The sequence below is a fragment of the Thrips palmi genome, unplaced genomic scaffold (genome assembly GCF_012932325.1).
Source record: "Thrips palmi isolate BJ-2018 unplaced genomic scaffold, TpBJ-2018v1 HiC_scaffold_4, whole genome shotgun sequence".
Taxonomy (NCBI): Eukaryota; Metazoa; Arthropoda; class Insecta; order Thysanoptera; family Thripidae; genus Thrips; species Thrips palmi.
This window is the reverse complement of record NW_023144631.1, coordinates 13,067,706-13,080,319: the sequence shown is the minus strand read 5'-3', so window position 1 is coordinate 13,080,319 and position 12,614 is coordinate 13,067,706. Positions and strand designations below refer to the sequence as shown.

The 12,614-nt window shown below is 42.2% G+C and overlaps 1 protein-coding gene across 1 annotated transcript; it reads left to right on the top strand.

Annotated features, from left to right (window-relative positions):
* The first annotated feature begins 1,803 nt into the window (after positions 1 to 1,803).
* Positions 1,804 to 8,128, top strand: LOC117649403 (F-box only protein 27-like). The gene is made up of 5 exons (XM_034392175.1): positions 1,804 to 1,824; positions 2,383 to 2,543; positions 4,769 to 4,954; positions 7,741 to 7,853; positions 8,097 to 8,128. Exons 2-5 carry the CDS (start codon positions 2,383 to 2,385, stop codon positions 8,111 to 8,113), a joined length of 477 nt encoding a protein of 158 aa, XP_034248066.1. The 5' UTR covers positions 1,804 to 1,824; the 3' UTR covers positions 8,114 to 8,128.
* Positions 8,129 to 12,614: the final 4,486 nt, after the last annotated feature.

Here is a 12,614-nt window from a genome sequence, read left to right as displayed (position 1 = left end):
GCGTTTCGGGAGTGCTCGTATGGCTCGCCGTTTTTTACAATTGAACATCAAAGGTTTTCACTACCTGTGGGGTAAATCCGGACAAGAAGTTTATTTTCTTCAATTTCCCGCATTATATTAAGGTAGTGGGTTCAAAATTGTGGACATGCATCCCCACCGTTAGGAAGGATAAAGAAAGAACGAAAAATAGTATTGCAGATATGTTTAAGAGCTTTACTCAAGACAGTGTTGTCAATTTGGGGGTTTTGATAGAACTATTCCTTAATATGCTTTGAGAAATAATCAAACACTTCGCAGAAAACAGTTCGCAGCAAATGTCCTTGTACGCCTTCAAAAAGCATGCATGACATCAAAAAAAGCGAAAGAAAGCTCGAGTAGTGTCAAATTTTAAGGTCGTCCGGAATTGCCCCATAGGTCGCCCGGGAAATTACCCTAGGCTGGGGTAATTCCGGACACGTGCAGGGCTTTTGTGGGGGCCCCTATATCTCCCTAACCGTTGCAGAGTTTTGGCTTTCATGATATCATTGTGAAGGTAAAGGTCCATACTTTACTCTCCTGTAATAACATTTGACCCAAGAAGCATATTCTAGCTCAAAGACCGAAAAAAAAGCGTCCGGAATTACCCCACTCTCCCTTATTGTGAATAGAAGGGCGGGCCTAAGTCACGATGGTACATCGATAACTTTGCTTTACCCGCTCACGGTGCGTGGGATGCGAGCGGGCCGAAGGTCCGGGCCTTCGACTGGCCAAGTTGGGTCTGATGCGAGGGCCGAAGGCCCGAGAAAAGGCCCCCGGGCAGGCCAAGCGGGGCCCGGGCCCCCCCGCGAACCGAGTTGCCGGCGCAGCGAAGCGGAGCTGGCAACTCGGTTCGACGGAAGGGCGGGCCCTAGCTTGTTAAAGATATAGTCAAAATGTGCACGATGAGGTTCTTAACTGGGTTGAATGGTTAGCATGTGCCTCCCAATGTCAATTTAGCAGTTAAAAATTATTACTTTTGTTGATAGACACACAATTTTATAAAACTGTGGAACTTTAAAACCTGGGAAGCGAATTCTTATTGTTCATGACTGAGCGCTGCCACAAGAAGAAATACTACCACTTACAGATTTAAACTTTATAAGATTTATAATAATGATCATAGTTTATTATTAGTTTTTAATCTTGTCATATGAATGTTAACTTGTAAATTTTCAACTTCATTTTTTTAAATCTTGACTTTATCTAGTGTGAACGCTAGTGCCGACTACCGCCTCCCGGGGTGTTGTTCGTGTTGTTGTGGTTAGTTTACAAAACCCACCGGGGTTGCAATTCAACGACGCTCTAAACTGCACCCGACTTTTTCGTTGCCAAACCCGAAAAATTCACTTGAACAGTGAACGAGACTAAACGTTTTACCAGCTCGAATCGAATGTTTGTTCGTTCATTTTGAAAAATTGGGTTCTGATCATTGTAAAAATTCATCAAAGGCACCTACTTAGTTAATTTCAACGCTTAGCACTACCACTTTTGTTGCCACCGATACGTTCAAAGGTTGCCTACATTGCGAGGTGCCACTTTCGTCGTGGTTCACTTGGGAGGGTCTCTGGGCCGGACTAAAGGGCTTCGCTAGTTTAAGTTTTAGTTTCAGTGAAAGGAATAGGGGGCTCAGCCAACAAAACACAGTGCATTAAATTGCAATTTACTTTTGTAATACGAAGTAATACCGGTGGTTCGTAAATCACAAAGTATTTTCTTCGTAAGCTTATGTATGCTTAAAATACTTTGTTATAACAAACTGCTTTACTTTGTAAGGCCTAAAATGGTTTTAAGGTTTTCTCAGTGCGGGTGGGGTTGAAAAGTTTTGTCTGTGTGTGTGTGTGTGTGTGTGTGTGTGTGTGTGTGTGTCCGGACTATACATTGCGAATCGGGGGCCTTAATTCTCGGAAACTGTAGCGTGTAAGCTTCACTTCGATTTCTCAAATCAAACATAAAGTTAAGGCATTTTTCGGTGTAGTAAGCCATATGAATACGAGTTCATGATGAGACTGTTAGTCTCTTAGGAAAAGCCCATTGCCGAAACTTAAAAATTCTAATTTAAAAATGACGGGTAAACTACTAAAAATGGACTACTTTGATTGCTCCCCATTGATAGACGGTGCAACGAATCGGTGTGCCACATGTCCTGGTACCCAAAATGAACCTTTCTTTATTTCTATTACCGCGTGACGGGAGATTGAAGAAAAGCGACCGGACCGTCACTGAGCATTAGGGCCCCCCGATTTCAATGTTTTGCGTGGTCTCGCGGATCGCCCCCACACCAGCCATTGGCGTTGCAGCCCCCTGTCTTACATTGCCCCTGTAACCCATCCGTTACTTTTGATCCTCCCGTGTCTTGTTCCTCAGATGGAGATCGCCTCACTGCCTCTGGAAGTGCTGCTGCACGTGCTGAGCTTCCTGCCCCCCAGGGACTTGCTGCGGTGCAGGGCCACGTGCCGTCAGTGGAGGGACCTGGCGGTGCTTCCGGCCCTCTGGCGCCACAAAACCCTGGAAGCTGTCTACGAAAGGTATTTTTTCCTTGCCTCTCCTGAACCGTGTACGACGAAATATTTTAAGTATTATAGAGTATAAGCATTATATTTGAAGTCGATTTTCGTGTACCAAAGGTTTCCCAAATACCCAAGTGAGTTGAAAACACGGATTCTGCTTCGCGCTCCTGACCCTTATAATACAACCGCGCACGTTTTAGAGCCTCAGCTCCTGGTCTTAGTGAAATGGGGTCCTGAGGATACTAGAGGACCATTAACCAGTCCCCTGGCCCACGAGGCCATTTTTACCCCCCCCCCCCCTAATCTTTTCCGCATATTTCGCCAATAGAGTACTCCAAAGAAGCTCTGGCCCCGAAGAAGAAGAACAAAAACGGAAGTAAGAAATTGCAGTTTCTATGAGAAATATACGCTGCGGACTCTCATGGGCAGCGTATATTTCTCATAGATACTGCAATTTCTTTCTTCCGTTTTTGTTCTTCTTCTTCCGGGCCAGAGAATCTTTGGAGTACTCTATACACACTCCCAATTTTCTACTGAGAAAGGCCGTGCAGTCATAATACTAAGCTAATTCTCAGTACTTTACGACACAAATGGGCCATAATACAGGGAAATTTGTTCGTATTATGAAGAAAGTGATCATAAGTTACTGAGAACTTTTCACCATAGGTTACTACCTTCGCTGTGCAGTCATAATACTAAGCTTTTAGTTCGTATTAAGAAGAAAAAGCTCAGTAGGATATTGGGAGTGTATGTTGAGCAATATTGTTAGTTATGCTTCATATTGCAAAGGATTTGGCTTCGTAATACGAAGCATTTCTTCGTAGATTTGGCATGCAGGACATGAGCCCCGTCCCGTTTGAGCCCGGGAGGTCTGAGCCCGGACCCGAGCCCCAACCTGAGCCCGAGTAGCCCCGCCTTGAGCCCCGACTAGAGCCCCAATGTCTTGAGCCCCGGTCAGAGCCCGGACTTGAGCCCCGACCCGAGCCCCAATATCTTCCAATTCGTCCAAAAAGACTGAAAAATGTATGATTTCTTGACGAGGGGCTCAAATGGGGCTCAGGTCGGGGCTCAAATCGGGCTCATGTCAGGGCTTTAGATATTCGGGCTCGGGTCGGAGCTCAAACCGGGCTAAAATGGGGGCTCTATCTGGGCTCAGGCCGGGGCTCAAGACGTTGGGGCTCGAATCGGGGCTCAAGGTGGGGCTCAACTCGGGCTCAGGTTGGGGCTCGGGTCCGGGCGCAGACTATCGGGGCTCAAACGGGACGGGGCTCATGTCCTGTATGCCGTAGATTTTCCAATGCCTTCATTTTCTTCGTATTACAAAGCGGTTCTTCGTAGAGCTTTTACTGTGCGCCATCTTCATCTCCTCTGCAAACCGAAGTGTGTACATAGTACATAGTACACTTATTAGAGCATGCTTCCAACTACATTCTTATTTACAGCATACTTGCTAGGCACACGCTAAAGTAGAGTGTACATTCCATTTACACTCCCAATTTCCTACTGAGAAATGCCGTGCTGTCATAATACTAGACTAATTCTCAGTAAGACGACACAAATCTATCATAATACAAAGAAATTTGTTTGTTATACTAAGAAACTGGTCATTAGTTACTGAGAACCGCTCACCATACGTTACTACCTTCGCTGTGCTGTCATAATACTCGTATTACGAAGGAAAAGCTCAGTAGGATCTTGGGAGTGTACATGCTAAATAAGTGTGTACCTGGCAACTTCACTTAAAATGGCCCATGCTTTTAGATCGGATTGATCGAGTGTATTTTTGCGTGTACTTGCAACTCTACAAATCGAAGAGTGTACATAGTATGCTCTAACTGGAGCATGCCTGCAAGCACGCTCTAGCTAGCGCATGCCTGCCAAGCATGCACTAACTAGTGCATACATGCCATGTACACGCTTCCTGATGCAGAAAACTCCCTATCCCTTATGCAGTAAATGTATGCTTCAGTTAGCGTGTACATGGCATGTATGCTCTAGTTGGTGCATGCTTGGCAGGCATGCGCTAGCTAGAGCGTGCTTGCAGGCATGCTCCAGTTAGAGCATACCACGTACACTCTTTGATTTGTAGAGAAGGTACACTCTTATTTAGCTTGTACATGCCAGGAACACTCTACTTTAGCGTGTGCCTGGCAGGTATGCTGTTACTAAGAGTGTGCTTGGAAGCATGCTTCATCAAGAGAATGCTCTTTTGAAGGTTTGCTCAAAGTTTGCTTCGATTTCAGCGACTACCAGCTGGTCGCCGCAGCGTTACGACTGGCTCCTTGCCTGCACAAGCTGGTGGTCGGCAACACTCCAACCTGTTGGGACAGTCTTGGAGCTTTTCTTCCCTTGACATGCTGCGCCGTCCTCGAGTTGGAGTTGTACTTCAATCTTCCTGATGCAGTTCTCGTAACGGCGGCGCTCGGGAGGTATTAAAGGGAGACACGAAGAGAGTATGTGTGTGTGAGAGACACAGAGAGAGAGAGAGAGAGAGAGAGAGAGAGAGAGAGAGAGAGAGAGAGAGAGAGAGAGAGAGAGGGAGAGAGAGAGGGAGAGACTCCCAACCCACCCACCCACCCCCAGGGTCGGTCTATTGAAATTTGAAATTTTTCATGCTTTTTGGCCCGTCCCGTTTATTTTTTGTAAAAAAAATGACGGAGGGACGGGCATATAGTATGATCCCTGCTGTGCGTCCGTCCGTCCGAGGACTTCCCGTGGTCCGATCTTGACCAAATTTGGTATGCAGCCTCCTTGGGTGACCCTTAGAACCGCCCGGTGGCAGCAAATCCGATCCGAGCACCGGGGGCGCTGCTGCAGGTGCATCATGGTCTACATGGGGTCGAGGAGGATTTCGGCAACGGATGCAGCTAGGAGGGCATGTAGGGGTATTTTTGGAATCGCGGCGACGAAACAAAACCAACGGTGCCAGTTTCAAGCGAATCGGAGAAGTTTGGACCTGGGTTCAAATCCCAGTGGGGTATATTTTGGACATTCTTTTTATTCAAATTTTTGCATTGTTTCTGATGTTTTTGAGGGCGCTGATGACGAAAATAACATTTATTTTGACCCTCAGGTTCAAACCCTTGCAAAAAGGAAAATATATGGAAAATATGTGTCAATATATGACTCCATATGTGTTTCATGCATTGCCAATATAATTGTATCTTGCTCAATATATTGCAAATTATCTTACGCAATACGTGGTTTATATATGGGGGTATATCTTGGTGCCCGTTAATATATGATGCATATATTTCCCCATACAATATTATCTTCGCGAAATGTATGTTTCAAATATCTGACACGGTGCCCGTCGTGGGATAAGGCCGGGTGAGGAGGGCAGACTTTTCAAGTAACTTTTCTTAAAATCTTGGCACTCGATGTTGAAATCCGGCTAGATTTCTCAACATTATTTAATGTTGTAAAATATATTGACGCCATATATTGAGCAGGGCAAAGGTTCTTTTCTATGCGTTTAAGTCTCCAAGAAATTTTGAGAAATCCTGTTTAACAAGTGAACTGGAACAGTTCGGAAATTTTAAACGTCTTTTTTGGGCGTAGCGCGAAAAGTTCTTCTAGGCGACCACGGTAGGATCTCAATTGTATGTCCTCGCAAGGAGAAGTTTACATTCTTTTATAATAGTAAAGGAAGTCTCGGAGTCGTCGGACTCCATGGTGTATTCACACTATATATTTCCTACATATAAAGCAATGTATGAAATTTATATATTTGCCACATATTTTTTATATCGGAAAAGTATCTTGCTAAATTATCTTTTCCACATATGACGTCAATACATGTTGGGCCATATATTTTGTCCATATAGTGCCCATATATTTTCCATTTTGCAAGGGAATCCCGTCAGGGTTAAACATAGGCGAAATTCGCACATTCCCCGATGAACGGGACGGGCCAAAGTTGCCGATGTATATCGCTACTTTTCCTGTTATTCAACTTTCTATTGTGATGGTCACCCTTACTTTAAATGGTCATCACCCTAAAATTCTCCATGCCTTTTTACCTCTTTCATGTCCTGTGTGGCATCCTTGGTGGGACTTTTTGAATTTTTACAAACTTTTTAGATTTGGTCGACTTGATTTGGGATGCACATCGCTTGCAAATCATGACAAGGCTTTGATGGATAGGAGAATTAAGGGAGTATGGGGCGATTTGTAACAGGGGCGATTCGTAACAAATGCGTTTAAGTAGAGGGAGCAGAGGAAAATCTTAGTATGGCCCCTCTTTCGCTTCAAGTACAGGGTCCTTGAACAATCGAAGCGGATGTGATCGGTGCTCAGGTATAGTTTTGGAGGGCGTCTGAAATATAGGGTACACCGAAATTTCGGCAAATAGGAAAAATCTTTTATTTTGAGTTCTAGGAAGTTTCTGTCTGAGGCTCCCCAGGTACGAATCACCATCGAAGCACCGTTGGGGCCTTGAAGCGTGACCCCTTTACAATGTAACCACGTGGTATAAGTTGCTTTTAATTTGTCCAGTGATAGTTAGGGACGTATTTCTTGCGTAACAGGCATTTGGGGTGATTCGTAACAGACCCGTATAAAAACAAGAATTTAAGTAGTTTTAGCAATTAAATGCTTGAATTTTTTCTCGAATCATCTGCTGCCTTATTCCAATTTATTTACACAGCTCGAAATGCATTTTAAAGCGAGTTATTCTATTCTATCATCTAAAATTGAAAAAAGTGAGGTTAGGATTGACATAGCCGATCAGTTAATGCGGAGGCGGTCATTGACAGCTCGTAATGTAGATTTTTAGACGTCTGCAGGACACCCGAAGAACAACTGGTGGAGGAGATAACATTCCCGACGACGTTTCATTTAATGTGGAGGATGTTATGAAAAGCCCCATGGCTGTTACAAATCGCCCCATGCTGGGGCGATTCGTAACAGCATGCAAGGGTTTGAAAAACGTCTTAGATTTTAAAGATTACGGACTCCAGATTGATCCAATGGAGCTGCACAGTCTAGATGAAGGGCCAGACTGCTCAACTGGCACAAGTTTGACACCGATATGCAGAATGTTCTTAATTTTGTATAGCAAATTCCGAAATCTGTTACAAATCGCCCCATACTCCCTTACCCTTGAAATTGTCATCGGGTGACGACAAGCGTCCTGCTTCAACATCGTGTCCCTGAAGTCGTTCTCCCTTTTCAGTCACCTACCCCGTCCTATTTAAATATTCTCTCTTCACAGGCAGGCGGCCCTGGGGAAATTGAAACACTTGAGTGTTTCGACATTTGACGAGGTGTCGGAAAGTTCTGTTACCAGAGTACGACAGCTCCTGGAATTTATTGTTCATACTCGAGGTGAGTTTTCACTTGATACATACTAAATGTTTTTGTACAAATTTTGTACGAGACAACACTTTGTGTCCACGAAATTATCGTACAAACTTGTTCGTGGTTTTGTAGAAAGTAAGGGAAGTATGTGCAATTTTTTCGTACCAAATTTGTACGAAAAGTTCGTGTGCACAAAAAACTGCGATGTCTCGTACAAAATTGTACATTACATAGTGTGTACTTAATCCGTACCTACTTTGAATTCTTTAGACAAGGATATGAATTAGCCTCATAGCCACGCCGAGTGCTTCGTTTCTCATGAGGACTGCCCCTACTCTACAAACGTAACTGTCTACTTACCACAAATTACAAAGGCATACTTCGCTAAGCACACAGTCACAAATAAATGCTTGGCAAACACTCGCATCCAAATGCATGGAGTTTTACGGCGGCGCCAATCATGCAGTTGTCAATGTGCACTTGCTAAGTATGCATCCATTGAAAATCTATTAACGTGACTTCGTGTCGTTTAAGGGGGCAGTAGCGTCTTTTGCACGTGTTTAGACGATTTTCGAACCTCCTGTTTAGACGTTAATATAAGGATAAGTATGAATGCCAGAGGCAAACGGCAGGCACCATTTGAAAGATAAAAGTTTTTACAACATTTTCAAAAAAAAATATTTTGTTTTAGCATTGAATTAAGATGTTTTGTGTTATATGCAAAAATGGTCTGCAAAATTACATGGTTTCACTGCGCGCACGATTGCAGCCAAAGTTTTTAACTTTTTACCAATCGGTAAAATGCATCTGAAAAAGCATGAAATTGCCCATAAAATGACCCTTGGGTTTTAATATTGGGCCAGAAAAAATGTGGTTCGTTTCCATCTTAAGTTGAAGATGAGCGTTTCAATAGTTTTTCTTGCCCAATATTGAAACCCAAGGGTCATTTTATGGGCAATTTCATGCTTTTTCAGATGCATTTTACCGATTGGTAAAAAGTTAAAAACTTTGGCTGCAATCGTGCGCGCAGTGAAACCATGTAATTTTGCAGACCATTTTTGCATATAACACAAAACATCCTAATTCAATGCTAAAACAAAATATTTTCTTTTGAAAATGTTGTAAAAACTTTTATCTTTCAAATGGTGCCTGCCGTTTGTCTCTGGCATTCATACTTATCTTTATATTAACGTCTAAACAGGAGGTTCGAAAATCGTCAAAACACGTGCAAATGACGCTACTGCCCCCTTAAGGGGCGTAAACGGCATGACAGAAAAGTTATGCCAAAAATCGGCGTGACTCAAAAATTCGCACCAATTTTTGGAGTGAATTTCTTGACATACCGGTTTTTGACGTGACTTTTCTCACAAAACGCATTGTCATCCATGCCGTTTTACGGCGTGAATTTTGTGAATTTTTTGTCACAATTGGGCCAGGTTTGCCATTGCGTTTCCAGTGTTAGCAAGTGTTAACGTGCACACTGAACGTAAATGTAGAATTTTGTACGTCGTGATGCACGATTTTAAACCTGCGTGACGTTATGCCTAAAATTGTGCAGAAATTCGCATAAATTTATGCATTTTCACGCATAACATTATGCAAATTCCCCGCATGCACAAAATCGTGCAGTGGCACTCAAAATTCTACATGAAAATTTAGTTTGTGGCCAAGTATACGTTTGTGAGTGTACACATAAAAGTTTAAATTTGTACGTGAGAACTACGAAGACAGGTTTTATGTGAAATACATTTATCACATCCTCCATTCGATTTTGATGTTGAAAAGACTTATAAAAGTGGCAGAAACTAAGCGCGCGGATTTTTCTGCCCTAATAAGAATTACATTCACGTAGCCAATTTGCGAAATTTTGAGTCGAAATCGCCATACTTAGACTCATACTGAGTTTTTGTTTTATAACGTATTGACTTCTGTGCAGTTTTATTTGTTTTACAAACATTACTGACAATTTTGTTTTGACAACTATGCCAAGCTTCTTAACGAAACTCTATTAATCAATAGATATTGACGAAATATCGATTGAAGGATGGAAGCGTATCAAAGCTCGGCTTGACTCGTCAGTAAAAAGCAAATGGAGAGCCACCAATATTTGAATCCGGTCAATAGCGGCCCTTCTTATCTGCTCTGTGCGCAGCTCATGTGCACTGTTCCACGTGTATCATGAACTCATTTCAGAAGCAATACTATTTTTAGTGCAGCTTTAAAAAATTAATGCATCGAGGCCGTTGTTGAAGTTAACTTTTTTTCAACAGTTTTGGTTAGAATTCATTTTCAGCATTACTTTGAGTCTCTTTTTTTGGAATAGACCCAGAAAGGTTCAAATAAGGCGAAAAATCAATTGTGGGTCACATTTTTGAAAATTCCAAATTAAGGCCTTTAATTTTGACCTGATGACAAAAGTGCATGTGCGGCCTTTAACAATGGTCCTTGGACTAAGTTTTGCAGCATAGCAGCCCCGTCTATCATCCTTATTTACTATGCTGTGGCTGTTTTAAAAATAGTCTGTTTTGTCCCACAATTGATTTTTGGAACCAGTTGTGGGTCAGCATTGTAGAAAGCTCAAATTTGGATATGATTTGCTTAGATGCGAAAGGAATTCACTTTTGTATTTATTTTTCGGAATCGCGAAAACTGCAGGATCTGTAGCACAATGAATCAATTGTGGGTCATATCAATTGTGGGCCATTTCGTCTTTTTGCTTGTCAATTGGCCACTTTTGCAAGATATTTTCTTATTTTCATTAATAAAAGGTCCCTGGTTCTCAATAAACCAAGCAGGCACGTTTTTCACTCAAAGAGGAAAAATACATAAACAGGCTTATTTCACTGTGAGACAGATGTGAGTTACCCCTGTAAAAAAAATTTAGTGCGTTCTCGTGCTTTTCTGGTGCGACCGTAGTGCACTATCGTGCAATCGAAGGGCATTCACAGTGCGATTTAGTGCGAACATGGAGCCGCCGTAGTGCAATTTCGTGCAATCATAGAGCATTCGAAGAGCATTTTAGTGCGAATGAAGTGCAGTGGTAGCGCAAGCGCAGTGCATTCGTAGAGCGAATAAGCGCTAGCGTGGTGCATTCGCAGCGCGCGTAGCGCAAACGTAGTGCAGGCCGCCCGAGGCCGCCCCACCCGCGTCCATCAGCCGCAGGGCAGCGCCTGGAGCCAAATCTCAAACTTGACCGAAGACACATCACCCTACAGAATTAGATTCGTCTCAAGAAGACAAACAAAAAATGTCAACACATATCATGGGTTAAAATGGAAAATGAAAGAATTATTGAACTTCTAATGTCTTTTTGACCATTTTTGCACTCTAAAAATCCAATAACTCTTTCATTTTCCATTTTAACCCATGACATGTGTTGACATTTTTTGTTTGTCTTCTCGAGACAAATCTAAATCTGTAAGATAATGTCTATTTGGTGAAGTTTGAAAAATCACTCATCTCAGCGAAGTTCAAATTCTGCAATAAAGCCGCTCTTGTCAAAATATCTCCAGCCCAAGGTGGTCCGAGGTAAGAGATTGGGTCACGGAATCGGTTTAAACTTTGTGGGCTTAACAGTTACCATTAGGACCTATCAACACTAAGAGGGAGGTTGGCCAGCACAAACAACACCTGAGATATTTACATTTTACTACATTTGACAAATTTAGCGGGAAAATGTCGCTTTTTGATCTTATGATAGTTTAAGTTGTTTGCTCAGTACTGGATTGTATTTCTTCTTTCTAGTCATAAATAGAGGAGAAAAATGGTGCCGACCAAGTTTTGATTGTTGCTTGGTTTGGCCTACTCAAGGAATTTTGTCGAAATCATCGAAACTGTCTTCCCCAAAATAATCCACCTATGATTTGACCCTGGTGGGTGTAGGCCAACACAAGGAATTTTGTCAAAATCATCAAAACTGTCATCCTTAAAATAATCCACCTAAGATTTGATCCTGGTAGGTCTCATTTCACTTCCTCTTCTCTAATAAATTTGCTTTTGCTTTTGTAGCTTATGTGGAACTGTTGCACCTAGGGACTACATAGTAATTGTTTATTAGAGAAGAGGAAGTGAAATGAGACCTACCAGGATCAAATCTTAGGTGGATTATTTTAAGGATGACAGTTTTGATGATTTTGACAAAATTCCTTGTGTTGGCCTACACCCACCAGGGTCAAATCATAGGTGGATTATTTTGGGGAAGACAGTTTCGATGATTTCGACAAAATTCCTTGAGTAGGCCAAACCAAGCAACAATCAAAACTTGGTCGGCACCATTTTTCTCCTCTATTTATGACTAGAAAGAAGAAATACAATCCAGTACTGAGCAAACAACTTAAACTATCATAAGATCAAAAAGCGACATTTTCCCGCTAAATTTGTCAAATGTAGTAAAATGTAAATATCTCAGGTGTTGTTTGTGCTGGCCAACCTCCCTCTTAGTGTTGATAGGTCCTAATGGTAACTGTTAAGCCCACAAAGTTTAAACCGATTCCGTGACCCAATCTCTTACCTCGGACCACCTTGGGCTGGAGATATTTTGACAAGAGCGGCTTTATTGCAGAATTTGAACTTCGCTGAGATGAGTGATTTTTCAAACTTCACCAAATAGACATTATCTTACAGATTTAGATTTGTCTCGAGAAGACAAACAAAAAATGTCAACACATGTCATGGGTTAAAATAGAAAATGAAAGAGTTATTGGATTTTTAGAGTGCAAAAATGGTCAAAAAGACATTAGAAGTTCAATAATTCTTTCATTTTCCATTTTAACCCATGATATGTGTTGA

Coding starts and splice junctions, on each gene's coding strand:
- LOC117649403 (XM_034392175.1), top strand. CDS start 2,383: ATGGAGATCGCCTCACTGCCTCTGGAAGTGCTGCTGCACGTGCTGAGC. Junction 2,544..4,768: donor CTGGAAGCTGTCTACGAAAG/GTATTTTTTCCT, acceptor CTTCGATTTCAG/CGACTACCAGCTGGTCGCCG. Junction 4,955..7,740: donor GTAACGGCGGCGCTCGGGAG/GTATTAAAGGGA, acceptor CTCTCTTCACAG/GCAGGCGGCCCTGGGGAAAT.